The 25,403-nt window shown below is 41.7% G+C and overlaps 1 protein-coding gene across 1 annotated transcript; it reads right to left on the bottom strand.

The window, feature by feature from the left end:
* Positions 1-2,899: 2,899 nt before the first annotated feature.
* On the bottom strand, positions 2,900-23,067 carry LOC145876370 (uncharacterized). The gene is made up of 4 exons (XM_082972153.1): positions 22,839-23,067; positions 13,724-13,822; positions 3,735-3,851; positions 2,900-3,020 (listed from the first exon to the last, which is right to left on the bottom strand). The coding sequence occupies exons 1-4, from the start codon at positions 22,841-22,843 to the stop codon at positions 2,900-2,902; spliced, it is 342 nt and encodes a 113-aa protein (XP_082828279.1). The 5' UTR covers positions 22,844-23,067.
* Positions 23,068-25,403: the final 2,336 nt, after the last annotated feature.

The following is a 25,403-nucleotide window of genomic DNA, read 5'->3' as shown; positions in this document are numbered from 1 at the left end:
GTATTTCTTCAGGTCAAACACATCCAGCTCCTTTTCTGAAGTCAGCAACACAAAGACCAGAGCTGACCACTGTGCAGGTGACAGGTTGGGTTCTGAGAGACTTCCTGAGCTCAGGAAGCTTTGGATCTCCTCCACTAGAGAATGGTCATTCAGTTCATTCAGACAGTGGAACAGATTGATGCTCCTCTCTGGAGAGGGATTCTCCCTGATCTTCTCCTTGATGTACTTGACTGTTTCTTCATGGCTCTGTGAGCTGCTTCTTGTCTTTGTCAGTAGACCTCGTAAGTGCTTCTGATTGGACTCCAGTGAGAGGCCCAGAAGGAAGCGGAGGAAAAGGTCCAGGTTTCCTGTCTCACTTTGTAAGGCTAAATCCACAGCACTCTTGTAGAGAGTAAGTTCAGTAACTTGCGGTTCGGACATTAGATTCTCATTGTTGTTGATGAATGAGAGGAACACATACACAGCAGCCAGAAACTCTTGAATGCTCAGATGTACAAAGCAGAACACCTTGTCCTGGTACAGCACACATTCCTCTTTAAAGAGCTGTGTGCACAATCCTGAGTACACTGAGGCTTCATTGACATCAATGCCAGCCTCTTTCAGGTCTTCTTCATAGAAAATCAGATTGCCATTCAGAAGCTGCTGAAAAGACAGTTTTCCCAGTGACAGAATGCTCTCTTTATTCCAGTGTGGACCTGTCTCTTCTTTCCCAAGATACTTTTCATTCTTCTGTTTGGTATGAAACACCACAAGGTGTGTGTACATCTCAGTCAGAGTCTTGGGCATCTCTTCTCTCTTATGTTTCAGCATGTGTTCGAGGACTGTTGCAGAAATCCAACAGAAGACTGGAATGTGGCACATGATGTGGAGGCTCCTTGAAGTCTTTATGTGTGAGATGATTCTGCTGGCCAGGTCCTCATCACTGAATCTCTTCCTGAAGTACTCCTCCTTCTGTGGGTCATTGAACCCTCGTACCTCTGTCACCTGGTCAACACAATCTGAAGGGATCTTTTTGGCTGCTGCAGGTCGGGTAGTTATCCAGAGGAGAGCAGAGGGAAGCAGATTTCCCTTGATGAGATTTGTCATCAGAACATCCACTGAGGTTGACTCTGTGACGTCACAACAGATCTTGTTCTTCTGGAAGTCTAGGGGCAGTCGGCACTCATCCAGACCATCAAAGATGAACAGAACTTTGTACTTGTTGTAGATGGTGATTCCTGATTGTTTGGTTTCCATTGAGAAGTTATTGAGAAGTTCAATGAAAGTGTGTTTGTCCTCTTTCATCAAATTCAGCTCCCGGAAAGGGAATGAAAATACAAATTGAACATCCTGATTTGCTTTTCCTTCAGCCCAGTCCAGAATGAACTTCTGCACAGAGACTGTTTTTCCAATGCCAGCGACTCCCTTTGTCAGCACAGTTCTGATACGTTTGTCTTGTCCAGTTAAGGGTTTGAAGATGTCGTTACATTTGATTGCAGTCTCTGGTCTTGCTTGTTTCCTGGTTGTTGTCTCAATCTGTCTCAGCTCATGTTCATTATTGACCTCTCCTGTTCCTCCCTCTGTGATGTAGAGCTCTGTGTAGATCTTATTGAGAAGTGTTGGGTTTCCTTGTTTAGCGATCCCCTCAAATACACATTGAAACTTCTTCTTTAGATTAGATTTGAGTTCACGTTGGCAAATCACAGCAAGCTCATCTGAATGAAGAAATAGCACAGAGGATATTAATATTACATCTGTTTTAATGCCTACAGTATTGTAGGACTGTTATAAAGTTTAAATTATAATAATTTATTCTCTTAACTGACTGTATAAATGTGTAAATGTTTTCATAATGCATTACAGACTGGTGTGACTGATTATTATATTATTGGTATTATTGATGGTATTATTAATGTTGTCTCTCTCTGTCTCTCTCTGTCTCTGTCTCTCTCTCTAAATTAATCAACACAATACATCCCTGCTGCTACTTGATGAGGTCACTAGGTGTTGTGTTAAGGCTGCTACAATATCATTGAGTTACACAGCTACTTTAGCTGTACTTTAGCTACAGCTTTTAAATGTTATAAAACAGCATTCAACATGAGGCAGACAGATCTTACTTTTCTCCAGTGTCTCAGCAAGCTCCTTCTGGTTCATTTTCCTCAGGACGTGCAGTGTGATCTTCAGAGCCCCCTCTCTGGCACTGCTCTCCTGCTTCTCATCTTCAGCATCCACCACTTCCTCATCCTGCTTCTGACTCTCAAAGCCTTCTCGGAGTTCTGGACTAAGAATCCTCTTGAACATCTTCAGCTCGTTCTTCACAAATGTCATAATTTTCTCTTCAAGCAACTGAAATAAATAAAGTAAATAAGTTAAGCAAGAGAAGAAATGCTTTCTCATTAACACAATAATGAATGATTGACAGATCAACTTTACTTGAGGTAAACAAAAACAAATGTTCATAACAGGATCACATACACTGAATATAGAGTCCAGGTCTGTTTGATGACTCTGGGAAGACTGACCACTGAGAATCTCTGACTCTGAACTCTCCTGTTGGTTTCTGTGGACAAAACATGAGATTAGATCTCCTCATCCAGGGAGTACACACAGACACACACACACACACACACACACACACACACACACACACACACACACACACACACACACACACACACACACACACACACACACACACACACACACACACACACACACACACACACACACACACACACACACACACACACGTGGAGGGAATGTTGTGTTTGTTTAATATTGTTTTAGGACTATGAAAATGGACTAAAGGATTAGCCTATGGATTATGAAAACAACAAAAAGATATGTGAAAATGCCAGAGGAGAAATGACTAGAGACAGTGTTGTTTAACTCACTGACCATGACCCATGAGTTCTTCTTACCTTTGTTCAGTAGAAAAGTCTCCCTCTCTAAAGTGTATAGGATAGTCCATAGACTTGTCACTCTTCATGGACACACAGCTGGGTACAGGGGAGGCTGGTCTCTCCTGCTTGATTGGGCTTCAACACATCAGAGACAAACATTACATCTCTCATCTGCTCTGATCTCAGATGGGAAACATAAGAAGAGTTCCAAAACGCAACATATCACTTTACAGAAATGAGCTTTTATTGTTTAAAGAAATGATGTATTAATTATTACATCTCTCACAGACAAGGATTTGTTTAAAATCTATCACTTGATGGTTTCATTTCAGAGAGACAAAAAATCATGTTTTTTTTTGCAAAATGTTATATATCTCCCTCACTCTCAAATGTGACCGACCGGCTCAATTTGGTAATTAACTAAATAACTACATATATAGTGATTTTGGTTTATGTCAGTTTAATTGTTTGTTATGGTATAAGTTGTTATTTTATGATTGTAAGTGATAACATTTGGTTTCTGTGGACAAAACATGAGATTACAGTAAACACACACAAACACACAGACACACAGACACACAGACACACACACACACACACACACACACACACACACACACACACACACACACACACACACACACACACACACACACACACACACACACACACACACACACACACACACACAGGGAATGTGGTGTTTGTTTAATATTGTTTTAGCACTATGAAAATGGACTAAAGGATTAGCCTATGGATTATGAAAACAACAAAAAGAAATGTGAAAATGGGAGAGGAGAAATGACTAGAGACAGTGTTTTTAACTCACTGACAATGAGTTCTTCTTACCTTTGTTCAGTAGAAAAGTCTCCCTCTCTAAACATTATAGGTCGATACATAGACTTATCACTCTTCATGGACACACAGCTGGATACAGGGGAGGCTGGTCTCTCCTGCTTGATTGGTCTTCAACACAACAGAGACAAACATTACATTTCTCATCTACTCTGATCTCAGATGGGAAACATAAGAAGAGTTTCATTCCAAAACGTTATACATTACTTTTCAGAAATGTTGGTAAATGAGATTTTATTGTTTAAAGAAATTCTGAAAGATATTGGTGTGTTTTTCACTGTCTAATCATATCATGGGGTTGTTCAATGACATGTATTTGGTTAAAATCTATCACTAGATGTTTTTTTCTTCTAAATACTATATATCTCCCTCACTCTCAAATGTGACCGATTTACAATAGTACATCTATATCTTTTTTGGGGGGGGGGTTAGAAGGATTACTTTATCCTATCCTAGGTATTCCTTAAAGAGGTGGGGTTTCAGGTGTCTCCGGAAGGTGGTGATTGACTCCGCTGTCCTGGCGTCGTGAGGGAGCTTGTTCCACCATTGGGGTGCCAGAGCAGCGAACAGTTTTGACTGGGCTGAGCGGGAACTGTGCTTCCTCAGAGGTAGGGGGGCCAGCAGGCCAGAGGTGGATGAACGCAGTGCCCTTGTTTGGGTGTAGGGACTGATCAGAGCCTGAAGTAACGGAGAATGTAGACAGAAGGGCTAAAACGGACATGATTGATCTGAGGGGGAGATCTTTGATCCATTTAGAAAGGTTTTTTGCATCAAGTAAGATATTTTATATTATGTAAAGTAGGCTAGGTTATAATGTATAGTAGTGGGTTGTTAGTGATATGCACATCAAGGTCTATACCTCGCCTATAGCCTACATATCATAGATGACCAGCCTAAACCTGTTCAGGTCAGTTCACATAATGTTATAGGCCTACCAGTAGCAGGACAGAGCATCTACACTATATATACACAAGTATGTGGACACCCCTTCAAATTAGAAGATTCGGCTATTTCAGCCACACCCATTGCTGACAGGTGTATAAAATCGAGCAGACCGCCATGCAATCTCCATAGACAAACATTGGCAGTAGAATGACCCGTACTGAAGAGCTCAGTGACTTACAATGTGGCATCGTCATAGGATACCACCTTTCCAACAAGTCAGTTCGTCAAATTTCTGCCCTGATAGAACTGCCCCAGTCAACTGTAACTGCTGTTATTGTGAAGTGGAAACGTCTTGGAGCGACAACGGCTCAATAGTGAAGTGGTAGGCCACACAAGCTCACAGAACGGGCCGCCGAGTGCAGTCCTCGGTTGCAACCCTCACTACCGAGTTCCAAACTGCAACGTCAGCAAATTAACTGTTAGTCGGAAGCTTCATGAAATTAGTTTCCATGGCCGAACAGCCGCACACAAGATCACCATATGCAATGCCAAGCATCGGCTTGAGTGGTGTAAAGCTCGCCACCATTGGACTCTGGAGAAGTGGAAACGTGTTCTTGGAGTTTTGAATCACGCTTCACCATCTGGCAGTCCGACAGACGAATCTCATTTTGGCGGATGCCAGCAAAACGCTTCCTGCCTGAATGCATTGTGCCAACTGTAAAGTTTGGTAGCGGAGGAAAAATGTTCTTGGGCAGTTTGTGGAAGGAAGGCCCTTTCCTGTTTCAGCATGACAAAGGTCAATACAGAAATGGCTTGTCAAGATCGGTGTGGAAGAACTTGACTGGCCTGCACAGAGCCCTGACCTCAACCCCATCGAACATCTTTGGGATTAATTGTAACGCTGACTGCGGGCCTGGCCTAATCACCCAACATCAGTGCCCGACCTCCCTAATGCTCTTGTGGCTGAATGGAAGCAAGTCCCTGCGGCAATGTTCCAACATCTAGTGGAAAGCCTTCCCAGAAGAGTGGAGGCCGTTATAGCAGCAAACTGGGGGACCAACTCCATATGAATGCATATGATTTTGGAATGAGATGTTTGACTAGCAGGTGTCCACATACTTTTGGTCATGTAGTGTATATAGCCTAATCTAAATCAAATCAAATCAAATGTTATTGGTCACAATGTCTGAGCGGCATAGACTTAGATACAGTAGAATAGTGTAGAATACAGTATATATATATATATGAGATGAGTCATATATATAGACTAAGATACAGTAGAATAGTATAGAATACAGTATATACTTATGAGATGAGTAATACATAGACTAAGATACAGTAGAATAGTATAGAATACAGTATATACATATGAGATGAGTAATACATAGACTAAGATACAGTAGAATAGTATAGAATACAGTATATACATATGAGATGAGTAATACATAGACTAAGATACAGTAGTATAGAATACAGTATATACATATGAGATGAGTAATGCAATATATTTATAGCTGAGGCCAGATACTTTTCACAACATTTCCAACAGAGACCATCAGGTTGGTCGGCATGATTAGTGATCATACTGTACCTCAAACCTACTTTGACTGTTGAATGTCTGACGACGACCTAACTTTATAATAGTTTGTAGCCTACCTACCAGAATCTGCCCGTCTTTCTTTCAAATCAACACACGTATCTGTCTTCTAATGCAGTGGTGTAAAGTACTTCAGTAAAAATACTTTAAAGTACTACTTATGTAGTTTTTGGGGAATCTGTCCTTTACTTTACTATTTATATTTTTAACAACTTTTACTTTTACTTCAATACATTCATGAAGAAAATGATGTACTTTTTACTCCATACATTTTCTCTGACACCCAAAAGGACATTTTGAATGCTTAGCAGGACAGAAAATTGTTCAATTTGATCACTTATCAAGAGAACATCCCTGGTCATCCCTACTGCCTCTGATCTGGTGGACTCACTGATCTGGTGGACTCACTGTCAATCACCACCGCGTCCGTGTGTGGCAACCTCTTCAGTACCTGCAAACTGAGACGAGGATATCGGTCTGTGATATCGCAAAGTGATTCACCAGTGGGAGTCATCGGGTCAGTTGCTGGACTGACGCCATTAGTGTCATTGTAAGGGTTGACAGTCCCCCACAAAGCAGAAGGTGTATCATCGGAAGCAGAGTATAGTCTGCGCATCAATGTTTTTCTTGCTGAGACGGCCGCAGTGCTTGTGGAAGTGTCCGAAGGGCAAGAGAAGTTCATCTCAACTACCGTATTGCACGACTGCAAGGAGGAGAGAAGTTGCTTATTCACAGAGACAGCTGGCTCGAAATCATGAAAAGAATGGTCAATCAGATTGGCTGATGGAATGTGTCGAGATATCGTAATATCTCCTTGGATCGGATTCTGCACCAAGAGGTTTCTAAACGTCTTTTTCCCAAGGGGTGCTTTCGACAGATACCCCTAGCGTTAGGGGAAGACAGTGTGGTCAGTGAAGGCACTGTGGCCTGTGACCATACCTGGTTGGTTTTCCAATCCATCAATGGGAGTAACCGATCCATCAAGTCTGCTCCAAGTAGCAGGGTTACAGTTTTGAGGCTGGTAACATACACAGGGTGAACAAGCGATACGTCCTTGAAGTGTAGTTTCAGCATGACTCTCAATGTGAGAGGCGAGGTAGTCTGAGTAACCCCTCGAAGTGTAGTGTCGCATCGTTCCACTTTTAACCAACGTTTAGTAGGCTTCAAAGCCCTTTTGAGATCATCGAACAATGTTTGAGAGATGAGTGATATTGTCGCACCCGAATCAATTAGTGCATGACAAGTTAAGCAGTCCTCCAGGACTGTTTCCAGGTATGGCCGTTTAGATTCGTGGTTAGTGGACATATTCCCCACAAAGTGGAGTGGTCGTTCGCAACGACGTGATGTGCCATTTCTGTTCAAGGTGGAAGCAGATTGACTTTTCCGATTTTGATTGGACTTGGCTTTAACGAAGCATTTGACCTTTTTCTTCGCAACCTTTGTATCAGAGTCTATAGACAAAGCTTGTTTCTTGATCCAAAGGGCCCTGGATAGGGTCTTGAATGAGAGCGGGAGAAATTTGAACTTTAACGTCCTTGCTATGGGTGTTAATTCCTGCAGACCTGGTGTCCGGTAATTCCTCGTCTAGTCCTTGTGACTTATCTTTTACCCTTTTCTCAAATGTTTCTCGCTTTAGTTCTTCATGAAGTGGAACTTCTGGGGAACATTGGTCTACGTTTTGATCGTCCCTCAACCCTTTGTTACCCTTGTGCTCTGACACTTTGTGTGAGTTGGGTGCAGGAATGTAGCGAACAGGTCGATTGTAGTTGTTTTGAAGGCGACGTACTTTACAGTTATTTTGACCGCGGCGGTTATTGGAATCATGGTTTCGTGGTAGAAACTGTTGTTGTGCGTCATCTCTCGATGCTCCAATACCTGATAATGTACCCTCTAACTGGAGTGAGTGCTCCTGGTCAAACTTCAAAACCAAGTGGTCAGGGCTCTTAGCGTTGCGAGCTTGTGATGCCTCAAAAGCTGTGCTTGCAAGCTCTCTGAGTTGTAAGATAGGCAAGCCAACGTGGGCTGCAGGGCCCAAGTAGGTAATGAAGGTGGGATACATGTTCGACAAAGACATTTGTTTGAATGGTAACAGCTCTTCCATTCCTGTTTCCGTGAGTAGGCCAAAGTAAGCTGAACGAAGCCTATGATAGAAAGCTTGTGGGTGTTCGTTCCGAGCTTGTTTGACCGTGTTAGCCAGTGAGCTATCGCGTTTGCGAGTCGTGGGAACCACTGAATTCTAATTTCAAAGCTGTGGCAAGTTTAGCGTAGTCAGTTTGGCACGTGTTGCTGTGGTAGACGAATGAACCTTGTCACGTGTCTATTCGACGTTCACTTCAACAGGTAAACCCTGTCAGAACCCGTAGCATTCGGGTAGCCACCCAACGCATCCTCTATGTCAGCTAGGAACGTCTCAGTATCGTTTGGCTGACCTGGAACGGGGTCAAAGGTGGGGAAATTCTTGACGAGTTTGTCAAGGTATTCCGCGCCAAGCTGGCGGAGAGGGTTGGCTTCATCCTGTGGAGAAATTGGGGCCGAAAGGCCAAGAGGAGAAGCCAAGCTTTGGCTTTGTTGGCCAAGAGGCTCCATATTACTCAGTGCCGAATGGCCAAGAGGAGAAGACTGAAGGACACATGATGGAGGCAATGTCTGAAACCTATCGTCATCACTCCTTTGAGTACCAGACTCCGGTTGCTTGGATGGATAGTCATGCTGTAAAACGTGACCATTCTAGACTTCCTCCAGATGGTACCTAAGGGTGGTATTCTGCTGCATTGCAGAGTCCACTAGAGCGCTTAGAGTACCGATTTTGGACACGTGAGTGTCACCTCTGCTCTTTTCAGTCTCAAACTTATCTGTCATGGTTTGCAGATAGAGGTCTTGAGTACGGAGCGAGAGATTCAGTGATGAGATTTCCTCTGCTTGCTTAGAAATCAATATTTCCATCCTCATCACCTGAGTTCTCTCATCATTCATTTGGTCAGCGACTTCAATAAGTTCTGCTGATTTGTCATCCAACTTTGTCATTGTGTTCATTAACTGATCGTCTTTGGTCTGCAGAATTTGGAGTAGAACATTGTTACCTTGAGTAACGTTCAACAAAACTGCCTGCATGTTATCAAATTGTGCGCTCCTGTTTATAGATAACTCGACAGATTTATCTAGTTTGGAGTGGACTACATCGTATTTAGTTTTGGCTAAATCGAGTTGTTCCTGGAGACAACGATTTTGTTGAAGAGTTTGTGCTCGTTCATCGTCATAAGTATTTGCAATTACTTTTAATTGTTCAGATTTCAAACGCAGTTCCTCGACTAGCCGAATGTTTTCATTTCCTGCTTTTGTCAATAATTGCTCAGTTCTCTCCACCTGTGCCCTCATGTTAGCCATGTCTTGCACGTGCTTCAGCTGTTATTAATTAGCGGAGGAGTGGTTTACCACCTCCTTTGATAGCTAGCACATTATTTTGAGGAAAAATGTTCCTATTTTTTTTTCAATGTTTGGGCTTGGAATTCATTGGAAGCTGCAAAGACAAGTTTAATCTATTTATAGATGTTGACGAACCATCAGTACTGTACCAGTAATGTGGAAGTTGGACGTGAATGAATTTGCAAAAGCAAATTGAATTAATTAATCAATGCCAATGATTAATCCTACCTGGGTAGGCTATCTGGGTATTAAACTTGAATTAACCTGAGAGGTTGCTTCATCCAGGTTAATATGAGAAGTTTAAAAGTGTCTCATTTGATTGGAAGAACATTAAGGTATGTTCAACAATTTAACTTATTAAATTGAATGAGACGATAATCCATACAATCTCCATTGATTGGATTTCATAAGTGTAAACAGTAGATCAAATGTTGGGAACAATCCCCACTATGGTACACTTCTTCCTTGGGCCGAAGCCACATGGGATTCCCGCTGGGGCGGGACTTCTGTCAGTACTGGATTACTGAATGGGTTTTTACAAAAACCACATTTTACTGATTGATCCATTTTAATGATAAATCAAACCTGTATAAGCTATTTGGGATTTAAACTTTAATTAACCTGAGAGGTTAATGGTTAATGTGGTTAATGTGGAAAAAAGATTACAATGTCTCATTTAGAAAACTCATCAATTTGGATATTATTTAAAAGATCAACTTGAGAATGTAAATCTGGCAATTTCACTTATTAGTTCAACTGAATAAGACATCGATATCCGTCTAGATATCATGAGTAACGACTTGAGTGTCACCTGACTAATTCTTCTTGTATGCAACGTTGTAGGCAACATTATTGGCAAGGGACTTGATTCCTACTATGCCAATGTCACACTTGTCGTTAGGAAAGGAGGACCAAGGCGCAGCGGGTATGTGGATACTCATATTATTTAATGAAATATGCAAAGCATCCACAGGAAAACAAACAATCAACGATACTCACGACACGAACAGTGTGGCAGGCTAAACAAGCAGTGCTCACAAACAACTACCCACAACCCCAAAGAAAAACACACACTACTATATAGGACTCCCAATCAAAGGCAACTCAACACACCTGCCTTCAATTGGGAGTCCAATCACCAACACAACACTTAACACACACAAAAACCCTGCCACATCCTGACCAAAACTAACACAATTACGCCCTCTGCTGGTCAGGACGTGACAGTACCCCCCCCTCAAGGTGCAGACCCCGGAATGCACCTAAAAGAAAAAACAAACCCCCAAACAACAAAAAATATCCCCCTAAACAATAAGGGAGGGAAGGGAGGGTGGCTGCCGTCAACGACGGCACTGTGCTACACCCTCCCTCCCCAACACACCTCTCCTAGAGGTGGCTCAGGTGCAGGACGTGGACCTCGCTCCACCCTCGGCGTCGCCCACTTCGGTGGCGCCGATAGCTGCGCCGGGCAGACGGGCCACTTGGGCTGACCCTGGCAGACGGACCACTCTGGCTGGGCCGGAGGACATGCGGGCCACTCGGGCTGGACCGGAGGACAGGCGGGCCACTCGGGCTGGGCCAGAGGACAGGCGGGCCACTCGGGCTGGGCCGGAGGACAGGCGGGCCACTCGGGCTGGGCCGGAGGACAGGCGGGCCACTCGGGCTGGGCCGGAGGACAGGCGGGCCACTCGGGCTGGGCAGGAGGACAGACGGGGCACCCTGGCAGACTCGGGCAGTCGGGCCACTCTGGCAGACCCGGAGGACAGGCGGGGCACCCTGGCAGATCCGGGCAGTCGGGCCACTCTGGCAGCTCCGGGCAGTCGGGCCACTCTGGCATCTCCGGGCAGACGGGCCACTCTGGCGGCTCCTGACTAGTGGGCGGCTCTTGCGACTCATGACTGGCGGGCGGCTCTGGCGACTCATGACTGGCGGGCGGCTCTGGCGACTCATGACTGGCGGGCGGCTCTGACGACTCATGACTGGCGGGCGGCTCTGGCGACTCATGACTGGCGGGCGGCTCTGGCGACTCTTGACTGGCGGGCGGCTCTGGCGACTCTTGACTGGCGGGCAGCTCTGGCGACTCTTGACTGGCGGGCAGCTCTGGTGACTCTTGACTGGCGGGCAGCTCTGGTGACTCTTGACTGGCGGGCAGCTCTGGCGACTCTTGACTGGCGAGGCTGGGCTGACACACTAGACGCCTGATGCGTGGGGCTGGTACTGGACGTGCCAGCCTGGAGACACTCACCTCAGGGCTAGTGCGGGGAGCTGGCCTGGGGCTCCATTCCTGCCCCGCAAAACTGCCCTTGTGCCCCCCCCAAAAAAATTATTGGGGCTGCCTCTCGAGTTTACTTAACTCTTCCATAGCCCTGGAAACGCTCATCCTTAACTCCGCCCACGTCCATCCATCCATGCTGTTCTCCTGTGGCTCCCTCCTCTTCCGCTGCTTGGTCCTTTTGTGGTGGGTAGTTCTGTCACAATTGTCGTTAGGAAAGGAGGACCAAGGCGCAGCGGGTATGTGGATACTCATATTATTTAATGAAATATGCAAAGCATCCATGGGAAAACAAACAATCAACGATACTCACGACACGAACAGTGTGGCAGGCTAAACAAGCAGTGCTCACAAACAACTACCCACAACCCCAAAGAAAAACACACACTACTATATAGGACTCCCAATCAAAGGCAACTCAACACACCTGCCTTCAATTGGGAGTCCAATCGCCAACACAACACTTAACACACACAAAAACCCTGCCACATCCTGACCAAAACTAACACAATTACGCCCTCTGCTGGTCAGGACGTGACAGCCAAAGCTATTTAGAGTTGTTAAACGGGTGTGAAGAGTGTGTTGATATAACGGTAATATTGTCAACATTCTGCTTGTAACAATGATCAGAATTGGTAAAGAAAATATGCATTCCATTATATTAGGAAATAATTAAGAGTAGGCAAAGTGGTCGTGTCATGTTAAAATGCTATCAAATGTCTTACATTGCAACGAGTACAGTCAGGGTGCTGTGGAACCCCTGCAGTACCTCCACAGACCCCGGATTGAGAACCCCTGATTTAGCAGATGCTCTTATCCAGAGAGATTTACAGTAAGTTCATTCATCTTAAGATAGGTAGCTGAGACAACCACATATCACAGCCAAATATACAGGATACGAACATTCCATTCCAGCTAAACAATGGATATATAGCATTTTGCAATTAATTACAAAAAAAATGATACACATCTAAAATCTATTAATACAAAATCTGAGAACAGTAATATTGAAGGTACCCATGCTTTGGGACTGTTCGGGCGGCATTCAGTGGTCGGCGTCACCAGTCTTCTAGCCATCGTCGATCCACTTTTAATTTTCCATTTGTTTTGTCTTGTTTTCCTACACACCTGGTTCTCATTTCCATCATTAAGTGTTGTGTATTTAACCCTCTGTTCCCCCCATGTCTTTGTGTGGAATTGTTTGTTGTAAGTGCTTGTGCTCATGTTTACTGGTGCGTGTCGGGTATTGTACCCATGTTGGTTTTTTCTTTATGACGTTGGATTTGAAATTAAACTGCTCCGTCTATTACCTAGATCTGCTCTCCTGTGTCTGACTTCCCTGCCACCAGTTACGCACCCCTTACAAGATTGGTTAAAAATAATGTTTGATATTTCTATATAATCAAACCATAAATATTATAGACCTACATGCAACAGTATGTATTGTGCTTTTGGCAGTGATTTATGTCTAATAATTATGTATAACAAGCGATACCATGTATGTCTGCATAGCATTTGCTCTTCATTTCGTCAGATTAACTCATGCTTATTTCTGAAGAGAAACAGGATTGGACTTGGACCTGTGGCTGACAAAAACAGGCGGAATTGATCTGACTACTGGAGGGCTGCTGGGTTCACATCCTCAAAACAATCACCATTCGTTGATCAGTACCACGTTGTTAAAAAATAATCCTAAATTATTATAGATGCTCTTATCCAGAGATTTACAGTAACTGCATTCATCTTCAGATAGCTATTTATTTAGGAAATAAACGTAATAAATTATTCATAAAATTGTCATATTACCTCTTAGCTTTGGTGTCATGTCCCCCAGAGAGATGTATTTTAGAGGCAGGGCCCCCCTCATCTCTCTCCCCAGAGAGACTCATTTTAGAGCACTGACCCCTGTAAACAGAGATCCAGCATGTTGGTTGTGGTCAACACAGTGACAACTAAACAGAGATCCAGCATGTTGGTTGTGGTTAACACAGTGACAACTAAACAGAGATCCAGCATGTTGGTTGTGGTCAACACAGTGACAACTAAACAGAGATCCAGCATGTTGGTTGTGGTCAACACAGTGACAACTAAACAGAGATCCAGCATGTTGGTTGTGGTTAACACAATGACAACTAATTATTGTTCTCATTTATTCATTATCTCTTTGAGAAATAAAACATTTACTAACAGACATAGAAACAGTCAGGTGATTTAATGCATCACATGTTGTGACATTTGATCTCCATGGTAACTGTCAATAATAATAATTTGTCACTGTTTGTTAAGGTAGTTATAGACAGAACAACAACAATAATAATAATAATAATAATAATAATAATAATAATAATAATAATAATAATAATAAGTCAATGTTTGTTAAGGTAGTTATAGACAGAACAGCAATAATAATAATAATAATAATAATAATAATAATAAGTCACTGTTTGTTAAGGTAGTTATAGACAGTACAGCAACAATAATAATAATAATAATAATAATAATTCACTGTTTGTTAAGGTAGTTATAGACAGTACAGCAACACACGAACATGTCTCACAATTATTTGTATTCACTAACAGTAGGCTATTTATTGTCTTTCAATCTGTTATTTTCTCAATGTATCTGAGAATATAGACAGAAGGGCTAAAACGGACATGATTGATCTGAGGGGGAAATCTTTGTCCTACCAGTAGCAGGACAGAGAATGTACTGTATATAACCTACATATCATAGATGACCAGCCTAAACCTGTTCAGATCAACATAATGTTATAGTCCTACCAGTAGCAGGACAGAGAATGTACTGTATATAACCTACATATCATAGATGACCAGTCTAAACCTGTTCAGATCAACATAATGTTATAGTCCTACCAGTAGCAGGACAGAGAATGTACTGTATATAACCTACATATCATAGATGACCAGTCTAAACCTGTTCAGATCAACATAATGTTATAGTCCTACCAGTAGCAGGACAGAGAATGTACTGTATATAACCTACATATCATAGATGACCAGCCTAAACCTGTTCAGATCAACATAATGTTATAGTCCTACCAGTAGCAGGACAGAGAATGTACTGTATATAACCTACATATCATAGATGACCAGCCTAAACCTGTTCAGATCAACATAATGTTATAGTCCTACCAGTAGCAGGACAGAGAATGTACTGTATATAACCTACATATCATAGATGACCAGCCTAAACCTGTTCAGATCAACATAATGTTATAGTCCTACCAGTAGCAGGACAGAGAATGTACTGTATATAACCTACATATCATAGATGACCAGTCTAAACCTGTTCAGGTCAGTTCACATAATGTTATAGTCCTACCACTAGCAGGACAGAGAATGTACTGTATATAACCTACATATCATAAATGACCAGTCTAAACCTGTTCAGATCAACATAATGTTATAGTCCTACCACTAGCAGGACAGAGAATGTACTGTATATAACCTACATACCATAGATGACCAGTCTAAACCTGTTTAGATCAACATAATGTTATAGTCCTACCACTAGCAGGACAGAGAATGTACTGTATATAACCTACATATCATAGATGACCAGTCTAAACCTGTTCAGATCAGTTCACATAACGTTATAGTGCTACCAGTAGCAGGACAGAGCATCTACACTATATATACAAAAGTATGTGGACAGACCTTCAAATTAGTGGATTCACCTGTTGCTGACAGGTGTATAAAATCAAGCAGACCGCCATGCAATCTCCATAGACAAACATTAGCAGTAGAATGACCCGTACTGAAGAGCTCAGTGACTTTCAACGTGGCACCATCATAGGATACCACCAGAGAGAGTTAGCTTTAGCAGTGCGGAGAGCCTCCGTGACACAGAGAAGAGCAGTCTCAGTTGAATGCCCAGTCTTGAAACCTGACTGATTAGGATCAAGAAGGTCATTCTGAGAGAGATAGCAGGAGAGCTGGCCAAGGACGGCACGTTCAAGAGTTTTGGAGAGAAAAGAAAGAAGGGATACTGGTCTGTAGTTGTTGACATCGGAGGGATCGAGTGTAGGTTTTTTCAGAAGGGGTGCAACTCTCGCTCTCTTGAAGACGGAAGGGACGTAGCCAGCGGTCAAGGATGAGTTGATGAGCGAGGTGAGGAAGGTATATACATATGAGATGAGTAATACATAGACTAAGATACAGTAGAATAGAATACAGTATATAGATATGAGATGAGTAATACATAGACAGATACAGTAGTATAGAATACAGTATATACATATGAGATGAGTAATACATAGACAGATACAGTAGAATAGAATACAGTATATACATATGAGATGAGTAATACATAGACTAAGATACAGTAGAATAGAATACAGAATATACATATGAGATGAGTAATACATAGACTAAGATACAGTAGAATAGTATAGAATACAGTATATACATATGAGATGAGTAATACATAGACAGATACAGTAGAATAGTATAGAATACAGTATATACATATGAGATGAGTAATACATAGACAGATACAGTAGAATAGTATAGAATACAGTATATACATATGAGATGAGTAATACATAGACTAAGATACAGTAGAATAGGATAGAATACAGTATATACATATGAGATGAGTAATACATAGAGAGATACAGTAGAATAGGATAGAATACAGTATATACATATGAGATGAGTAATACATAGACTAAGATACAGTAGTATAGAATACAGTATATTTTCATATGAGATGAGTAATGCAATATATTTATAGCCGAGGCCAGATACTTTTCACAACATTTCCAACAGAGACCATCAGGTTGGTCGGCATGATTAGTGATCATACTGTAGCTCAAACCTACTGTGACTGTTGAATGTCTGACGACGACCTAACTTTATAATAGTTTGTAGCCTACCTACCAGAATCTTCCCGTCTTTCTTTCAAATCAACACACGTATCTGTCTTCTAATGCAGTGGTGTAAAGTACTTCAGTAAAAATACTTTAAAGTACTACTTATGTAGTTTTTGGGGAATCTGTCCTTTACTTTACTATTTATATTTTTAACAACTTTTACTTTTACTTCAATACATTCATGAAGAAAATGATGTACTTTTTACTCCATACATTTTCTCTGACACCCAAAAGGACATTTTGAATGCTTAGCAGGACAGAAAATTGTTCAATTTGATCACTTATCAAGAGAACATCCCTGGTCATCCCTACTGCCTCTGATCTGGTGGACTCACTGATCTGGTGGACTCACTGTCAATCACCACCGCGTCCGTGTGTGGCAACCTCTTCAGTACCTGCAAACTGAGACGAGGATATCGGTCTGTGATATCGCAAAGTGATTCACCAGTGGGAGTCATCGGGTCAGTTGCTGGACTGACGCCATTAGTGTCATTGTAAGGGTTGACAGTCCCCCACAAAGCAGAAGGTGTATCAACTTAACAACTTTTACCTTTACTTCACTACATTCATAAAGAAAATGAAATACTTTTTACTCCGTACATTTTCCCTGACACCCAAAAGTACTCGTCACATTTTGAATGCTTAGCAGGACAGAAAATTGTCCAATTTGCACACTTATCAAGAGAACATCCCTGGTCATCTCTACTTCCTCTGATCTGGAGGACTCACTAAACACAAATGCTTCATTTTTAAATGATGTCTGAGTGTTGGAGTGTGACCAAGGCTATCCGTAAATTAAAATAACAAGAAAATTGTGCCGTCTTGTTTGCTTAAAATAAGGAATTTTTAATTATTACTACTTTACTTTTACTTTTGATGCTTATTAAGTATATTTTAGCAATTACATTTACTTTTGATACTTAATTATATTTGAAACCAAATACTTTTAGACTTCTACTGAAGTAGTATTTTACTGGGTGACTTTCACTTTTAATTGAGTCATTTTCTATTAAGGTATCTTTACTTTTACTCCAGTATGAGAATTTAGTACTTTTTCCACCACTGTTGTAACGTTCTAGAGACATATGAGCCACAGTTTCAACAGACATTTTGTAACTGCGTGGGCTACAAAGTTACTTTCAATTTCATATAAGGAAATAAAGTAACGGTCACTGGGGTGAATTCGTTTTGCATTGCCCGGCTCCCCGGGTGAGTAGAGTTTGCACATTTTAGACCATTCCATTGGTCCTTAAATAAAACTCCACTCACCTGTAGCACCGGGCCATGCAAAACGAACTTCCCACTGTCGCAGGGCACTGAGACGCAGAGTTCTAAACCCAGACGCGTTTCTTCAAGACATCTCTCTTACGTTATTTTAGCTAAACATATAATTTACTCGAAACCAAGTTTAGTTGTGTTTTTTTTCTCTCCAAAATATGAGTTACTGTAGGACTTTAATAATTGTTAACAGGCCTACAAACCCAAAAGGTTTTAATTTGAGAATGTTAATTTGTATGTCTCAAATATTAAACTGTCTTAAAATATTTGATGATTAGTTGAAACCGGTGTGTACGTGCTGGTAAGAACAAAAGGATTGAGAAACCCTGAGATAAACATAAAACCATATAATGTAAAAGCTCCTCCACCATCTTTACCAGACGTTTTACTGATAACATGTAGACCTACTGATTAGTTTCCACTTTGAAAACTGCTGTCAGCAAGTCAGCTCAAGAAACAGTTCTACTAACTAGTAATATCTTATTCCAGGTATTTATTCTCTTACTCTGTCCATTAGAATAAATTATTGTTCAAAGATAGTTTTTAGTTTAGTTTTTAGTTTTTAGTTCTCTCCATATAGTGTTTTCTGCTCTGTCGTCTCAAAATGGATCCTGAACAAAAGAACAACTTTACTTTCTGTTTCAATCAGCCGTCTCCCCACCCTGATAATAGAGTGTTTTATTGGTATCTTCCACTAGATGGCAGTAAACACCTGCTGTAACTAGACTTTATAACTATGTGTACGGTTTCATACAGGCAGTGTCCCAGAGTTGGAGTACTGATCTAGGATCAGGTCCCTCCTCTCCATGTAATCTGATTCATTATGATCTAGGATCAGGTCCCCCTCTCCATGTAATCTGATTCATTATGATCTAGGATCAGGTCCCCCTCTCCATGTAATCTGATTCATTATGATCTAGGATCAGGTCCCCCCTCTCCATCTAATCTGATTCATTATGATCTAGGATCAGGTCCCCCCCTCTCCATGTAATCTGATTCATTATGATCTAGGATCAGGTCCCCCTCTCCATGTAATCTGATTCATTATGATCTAGGATCAGGTCTCTCCTCTCCATGTAATCTGATTCATTATGATCTAGGATCAGGTCCCCCCTATCCATGTAATCTGATTCATTATGATCTAGGATCAGGTCCCCCTCTCCATGTAATCTGATTCATTATGATCTAGGATCAGGTCCTTCCTCTCCATGTAATCTGATTCATTATGATCTAGGATCAAGTCTCTCCTCTCCATGTAATCTGATGCATTATGATCTAGGATCAGGTCCTCCTCTCCATGTAATCTGATTCATTATGATCTAGGATCAGGTCCCCCTCTCCATGTAATCTGATTCATTATGATCTAGGATCAGGTCCCCCCTCTCCATGTAATCTGATTCATTATGATCTAGGATCAGGTCCCCCCTCTCCATGTAATCTGATTCATTATGATTTAAAATCAGGTCCCCCTCTCCATGTAATCTGATTCATTATGATCTAGGATCAGGTCCCCCTCTCCATGTAATCTGATTCATTATGATCTAGGATCAGGTCCCCCTCTCCATGTAATCTGATTCATTATGATCTAGGATCAGGTCCCCCTCTCCATGTAATCTGATTCATTATGATCTAGGATCAGGTCCCCCCTCTCCATGTAATCTGATTCATTATGATTTAAAATCAGGTCCCCCCTCTCCATGTAATCTGATTCATTATGATATAGGATCAGGTCCCCCCTATCCATGTAATCTGATTCATTATGATCAAAAAGGCTAAACTGACCCTAGATCAGCTCTCCTAATCTTTATGAATACTGTCACAGGTGACTCCTCAAGATGAGGCTCATGATTTATAAGTTATATTCTTTAAGAATCAATTAGTATCTTTATATAACAACAGTAACCAGAGAGTGGCGCTAACAGTCACTTGCATGCTGCAGCAGTAAATCATGACATTGTACCGAATCTTGCTTCAGTTTTTATTATAGTCCTTCTTCAAGACATCTCTTTTACATTATTTTAGCTAAATGTAGAATTTACTCAACCAGGTTTAGTTGTGTGTTTTTCCCTCCTTACTCTAGGACTATAATAATTGTTAACAGGCCTACAAACCCAAAATGTTTTAATTTGAGAATGTTCATTTATATGCCTCAAATATTAAACTGTCTTAAAATATTTAATGATTAGTTGAATCAGGTGTGTAAGTGCTGGATAATAACTAAAGGATTGAGAAACCCTGAGATAAACATAAAACTATATAATGTAAAAGCTCCTCCACCATCTTTACCAGACGTTTTACTGATAACATGTAGACCTACTGATTAGTTTCCACTTTGAAAACTGCTGTCTGTCAGCAACTCAGCTCAAGTAGCAGTTCTAATAACTAGTAATATCTCATTCCAGGTATTCATTCTCTTACTCTGTCCATTAGAATAAATTATTGTTCAGAAATACTTACTTTATTTTTCAATAATCTCCATATAGTGTTTTCTGCTCTGTCGTCTCAAAATGGATCCTGAACAAAAGAACAACTTTACTTTCTGTGTCAGCTCAGCCACCTCCCGAGTGGTGCAGAGTCCCGCCTCTTGCGTCACTGCAGTACCTGGTTAGAGTCCAGGCTGCATGACTGGGAGTCCCATAGGGCGGCGCACAATTGGCACAGCGTCGTCAAGGTTTGGCCGGGGTAGGCCGTCATTGTTAATAAGAATTTGTTCTGACTTACCTAGTTAAATAAAAGTGAAATAAAAATAAAATATCTTCCACTAGATGGCAGTAAACACCTGCTGTAACCTGACTTTACAGCAGTATCAATATGATATAAACAGCTAAACTGATACGAGATCAGCTCTCCTATGAAGACTGTCACAGGTTTACAGCAGTATCAATATGATATAAACAGCTAAACTGATCCGAGATTAGCTCTCCTATGAATACTGTCACAGGTTTACAGCAGTATCAATATGATATAAACAGCTAAACTGATCCGAGATCAGCTCTCTTATGAAGACTGTCACAGGTTTACAGCAGCTGACATTTGCTACTTCATCGCTACTAACTCAAACTACCTTGGTTTAAATAAAGACAATATATGTAAAGATTAAAAGGTATATAACTTATAAATCATGAGCCTCATCTTGAGGAGTATGTGATTGGATGTTATAGACCCCCATCTGAACAGTTTCTTTCTCCATGCTGTGGCCCTCACCATCTGGCCCATAGAGACTAAAGGACTATGCTGTGGCCCTCACCATCTGGCCCATAGAGACTAAAGGACTATGCTGTGGCCCTCACCATCTGGCCCATAGAGACTAAAGGACTATGCTGTGGCCCTCACCAACTGGCCATCTGGCCCATAGAGACTAAAGGACTATGCTGTGGCCCTCACCATCTGACCATCTGGCCCATAGAGACTAAAGGACTATGCTGTGGCCCTCACCATCTGACCATCTGGCCCATAGAGACTAAAGGACTATGCTGTGGCCCTCACCAACTGGCCATCTGGCCCATAGAGACTAAAGGACTATGCTGTGGCCCTCACCAACTGGCCATCTGGCCCATAGAGACTAAAGGACTATGCTGTGGCCCTCACCGACTGGCCCATAGAGACTAAAGGACTATGCTGTGGCCCTCACCAACTGGCCCATAGAGACTAAAGGACTATGCTGTGGCCCTCACCAACTGGCCATCTGGCCCATAGAGACTAAATGACTATGCTGTGGCCCTCACCATCTGGCCCATAGAGACTGAATGACTATGCACTCTACGCTGCACACCGCATCAACGGGGATGTGGTGGAGGGTAAACCCACGTAAACGCGCTTACGCACCTTTTTATTTGTAAAATAGCGTTTACTCAACTTTGTATTTTGTTAATTATCGTTTACCACTTCTTATGCGTTTCCAGCGTTAAGCCTAAATTCCATCGTGGAAAACGGGCCCAGGTTGGTCAGCATGATAAAGAATCATATCTCAAGGTTACTCTGTCTATTGAATGTCTGACTACGACCTAACTTTATAATAGTTATATGTAGCCAAGACTTACCAGAGTCTGTCCGTCTGTCCTTCAAATCAACACATTTATCCTGCTTCTAATGTTGCAGAGAAATGTGCGCTACAGTTTCTACAGTCAGTTTGTAACGGCGTAGACTACACCCTTACTTTCACTTTATATAACAATATTAACCAGAGGGTGGCAGTAACAGTCAGTTGCATGTGACATCAGTAACTCGTGACATTGTCCCGAATCTTGCTTCAATTTTTTTTTATAGTCCTTCTTTGAGACATCTCTCTTACATTATTTAAGCTAAACTTATCATTTACTCGAAACCAGGTTTAGTTGTGTGTTTTTTTAATCTCCAACATATGAGTTACTGTAGGACTATAATAATTGTTAACAGACCTACCAAACCCAAAAGGTTTTCATTTGAGAATGTTAATTTGTATGCCTCAAATATTAAACTGTCTTAAAATATTTAATGATTAGTTGAATCAGGTGTGTAAGTGCTGGATAATAACTAAAGGATTGAGAAACCCTGAGATAAACATAAAACCATATCATGTAAAAGCTCCTCCACCATCTTTACCAGACGTTTTACTGATAACATGTAGACCTACTGATTAGTTTCCACTTTGAAAACTGCTGTCTGTCAGCAACTCCGCTCAAGTAGCAGTTCTAACTAGTAATATATCATTCCAGGTATTCATTCTCTTACTCTGTCCATTAGAATAAATTAATGTTCAGAAATACTTACTTCATTTTTCAATAGTCTCCATATAGTGTTTTCTGTTCTGTCGTCTCAAAATGGATCCTGTACAAAAGAACAACTTTACTTTCTGTTTCAGCTCAGCCGCCTCCCGAGTGGTGCAGAGTCCCGCCTCTTGCGTCACTGCAGTACCTGGTTAGAGTCCAGGCTGCATGACTGGGAGTCCCATAGGGCGGCGCACAATTGGCACAGCGTCGTCAAGGTTTGGCCGGGGTAGGCCGTCATTGTTAATAAGAATTTGTTCTGACTTACCTAGTTAAATAAAAGTTAAATAAAAATAAAACATATTCCACTAGATGGCAGTAAACACCTGCTGTAACCTGACTTTACAGGAGTATCAATATGACATAAACAGCTAAACTGATCTGAGATCAGCTCTCCTATGAAGACTGTCACAGGTTTACAGCAGTATCAATATGATATAAACAGCTAAACTGATCCGAGATCAGCTCTCTTATGAAGACTGTCACAGGTTTACAGCAGCTGACAGTTGCTACTTCATCGCTACTAACTCAAACTACCTTGGTTTAAATAAAGACAATATATGTAAAGATTAAAAGGTATATAACTTATAAATCATGAGCCTCATCTTGAGGAGTATGTGATTGGATGTTATAGACCCCCATCTGAACAGTTTCTTTTCCCATGCTGTGGCCCTCACCATCTGGCCCATAGAGACTGAAGGACTATGCTGTGGCCCTCACCATCTGGCCCATAGAGACTGAAGGACTATGCTGTGGCCCCCACCATCTGGCCCATAGAGACTAAAGGACTATGCTGTGGCCCTCACCATCTGGCCCATAGAGACTAAAGGACTATGCTGTGGCCCTCACCATCTGGCCCATAGAGACTGAATGACTATGCTGTGGCCCTCACCATCTGGCCCATAGAGACTGAATGACTATGCACTCTACGCTGCACACCACCTCAACGGGGATGTGGTGGAGGGTAAACCCACATAAACGCGCTTACACACCTTTTTATTTGTAAAATAGCGTTTACTCAACACTGTATTTTGTTAATTATCGTTTACCACTTATTATGCGTTTCCAGCGTTAAGTCTAAATTCTATCGCAGAAACCGGGTCCAGGTTGGTCAGCATGATAAAGAATCATATCTCAAGGTTACTCTGTCTATTGAATGTCTGACTACGACCTAACTTTATAATAGTTATATGTAGCCAAGACTTACCAGAGTCTGTCCGTCTGTCCTTCAAATCAACACATTTATCCTGCTTCTAATGTTGCAGAGAAATGTGCGCTACAGTTTCTACAGTCATTTTGAAATGACGTGGACTACACAGTTACTTTCACTTTCATATAAGGAAATCACGTCCCTTCTGATGTCACTGGTGTATGGCTAAATAATGATGACAGAAGAGATCTACTAACTAGTAATAATATGTCATTCCAGGTATTCATTATCTTACTCTGTCCTTTATTGTTCAGAAATACTTTATTTGTACTTCTCTCCATATAGTGTGTTTTCCTCTTTTGTCATCTCACCATGGATCCTGCACTCAGCCGTCTCCCCACCCTGATAATAAAGTGTTTTATTGGTATCTTCCACTAGATGGCAGTAAACACCTGCTGTAACTAGACTTTACAACAGCATTCCTTATTCATAAAGGCAGTGTCTCAAAGGAGGAGTGCTGAATCAGGATGAGGTCCCCCCTCTCCATGTAATCTGATTCATTATGATCTAGGATCAGGTCCCCCCCTCCTCTCCATGTAATCTGATTCATTATGATCTAGGATCAGGTCCTCCTCTCCATGTAATCTGATTCATTATGATCTAGGATCAGGTCCCCCCTCTCCATGTAATCTGATTCATTATGATCTAGGATCAGGTCCTCCTCTCCATGTAATCTGATGCATTATGATCTAGGATCAGGTCCCCCTCTCCATGTAATCTGATTCATTATGATCTAGGATCAGGTCCCCCCTCTCCATGTAATCTGATCCATTGTGATCTAGGATCAGGTCCCCCCTCTCCATGTAAATGATTCATTATGATCTAGGATCAGGTCCCCCCTCTCCATGTAATCTGATTCATTATGATCTAGGATCAGGTCCCCCTCTCCTTGTAATCTGATTCATTATGATCTAGGATCAGGTCCCCCCTCTCCATGTAATCTGATTCATTATGATATAGGATCAGGTCCCCCCCTCTCCATGTAGTCTGATTCATTATGATCTAGGATCAGGTCCCCCCTCTCCCTGTAATCTGATTCATTATGATATAGGATCAGGTCCCCCCTCTCCATGTGATCTGATTCATTATGATATAGGACCAGGTCCCCCCTCTCCATGTAATCTGATTCATTTTGATCTAGGATCAGGTCCCTCCTCTCCATGTAATCTGATTCATTATGATCTAGGATCAGGTCCCCCCCTCTCCATGTAATCTGATTCATTATGATCTAGGATCAGGTCCCTCCTCTCCATGTAATCTGATTCATTATGATCTAGGATCAGGTCCCCCCCTCTCCATGTAATCTGATTCATTATGATCTAGGATCAGGTCCCCCCTCTCCATGTAATCTGATTCATT

The sequence above is a fragment of the Salmo salar genome, unplaced genomic scaffold, assembly GCF_965601325.2.
Source record: "Salmo salar unplaced genomic scaffold, fSalSal1 ptg000586l, whole genome shotgun sequence".
NCBI lineage: Eukaryota > Metazoa > Chordata > Actinopteri > Salmoniformes > Salmonidae > Salmo > Salmo salar.
The sequence above is the reverse complement of the archived record's forward strand: the minus strand, read 5'-3'. Positions and strand labels throughout refer to the sequence as shown.

What these genes read in the sequence shown, in the direction of transcription:
- LOC145876370 (XM_082972153.1), bottom strand. An exon ending in CATGACACCAAAGCTAAGAG is followed by an intron (nt 3,852 to 13,723) that starts GTAATATGACAA and finishes GTTGTGTTGAAG; the next exon opens with ACCAATCAAGCAGGAGAGAC. An exon ending in GACTTTTCTACTGAACAAAG is followed by an intron (nt 3,021 to 3,734) that starts GTAAGAAGAACT and finishes GATGTGTTGAAG; the next exon opens with CCCAATCAAGCAGGAGAGAC.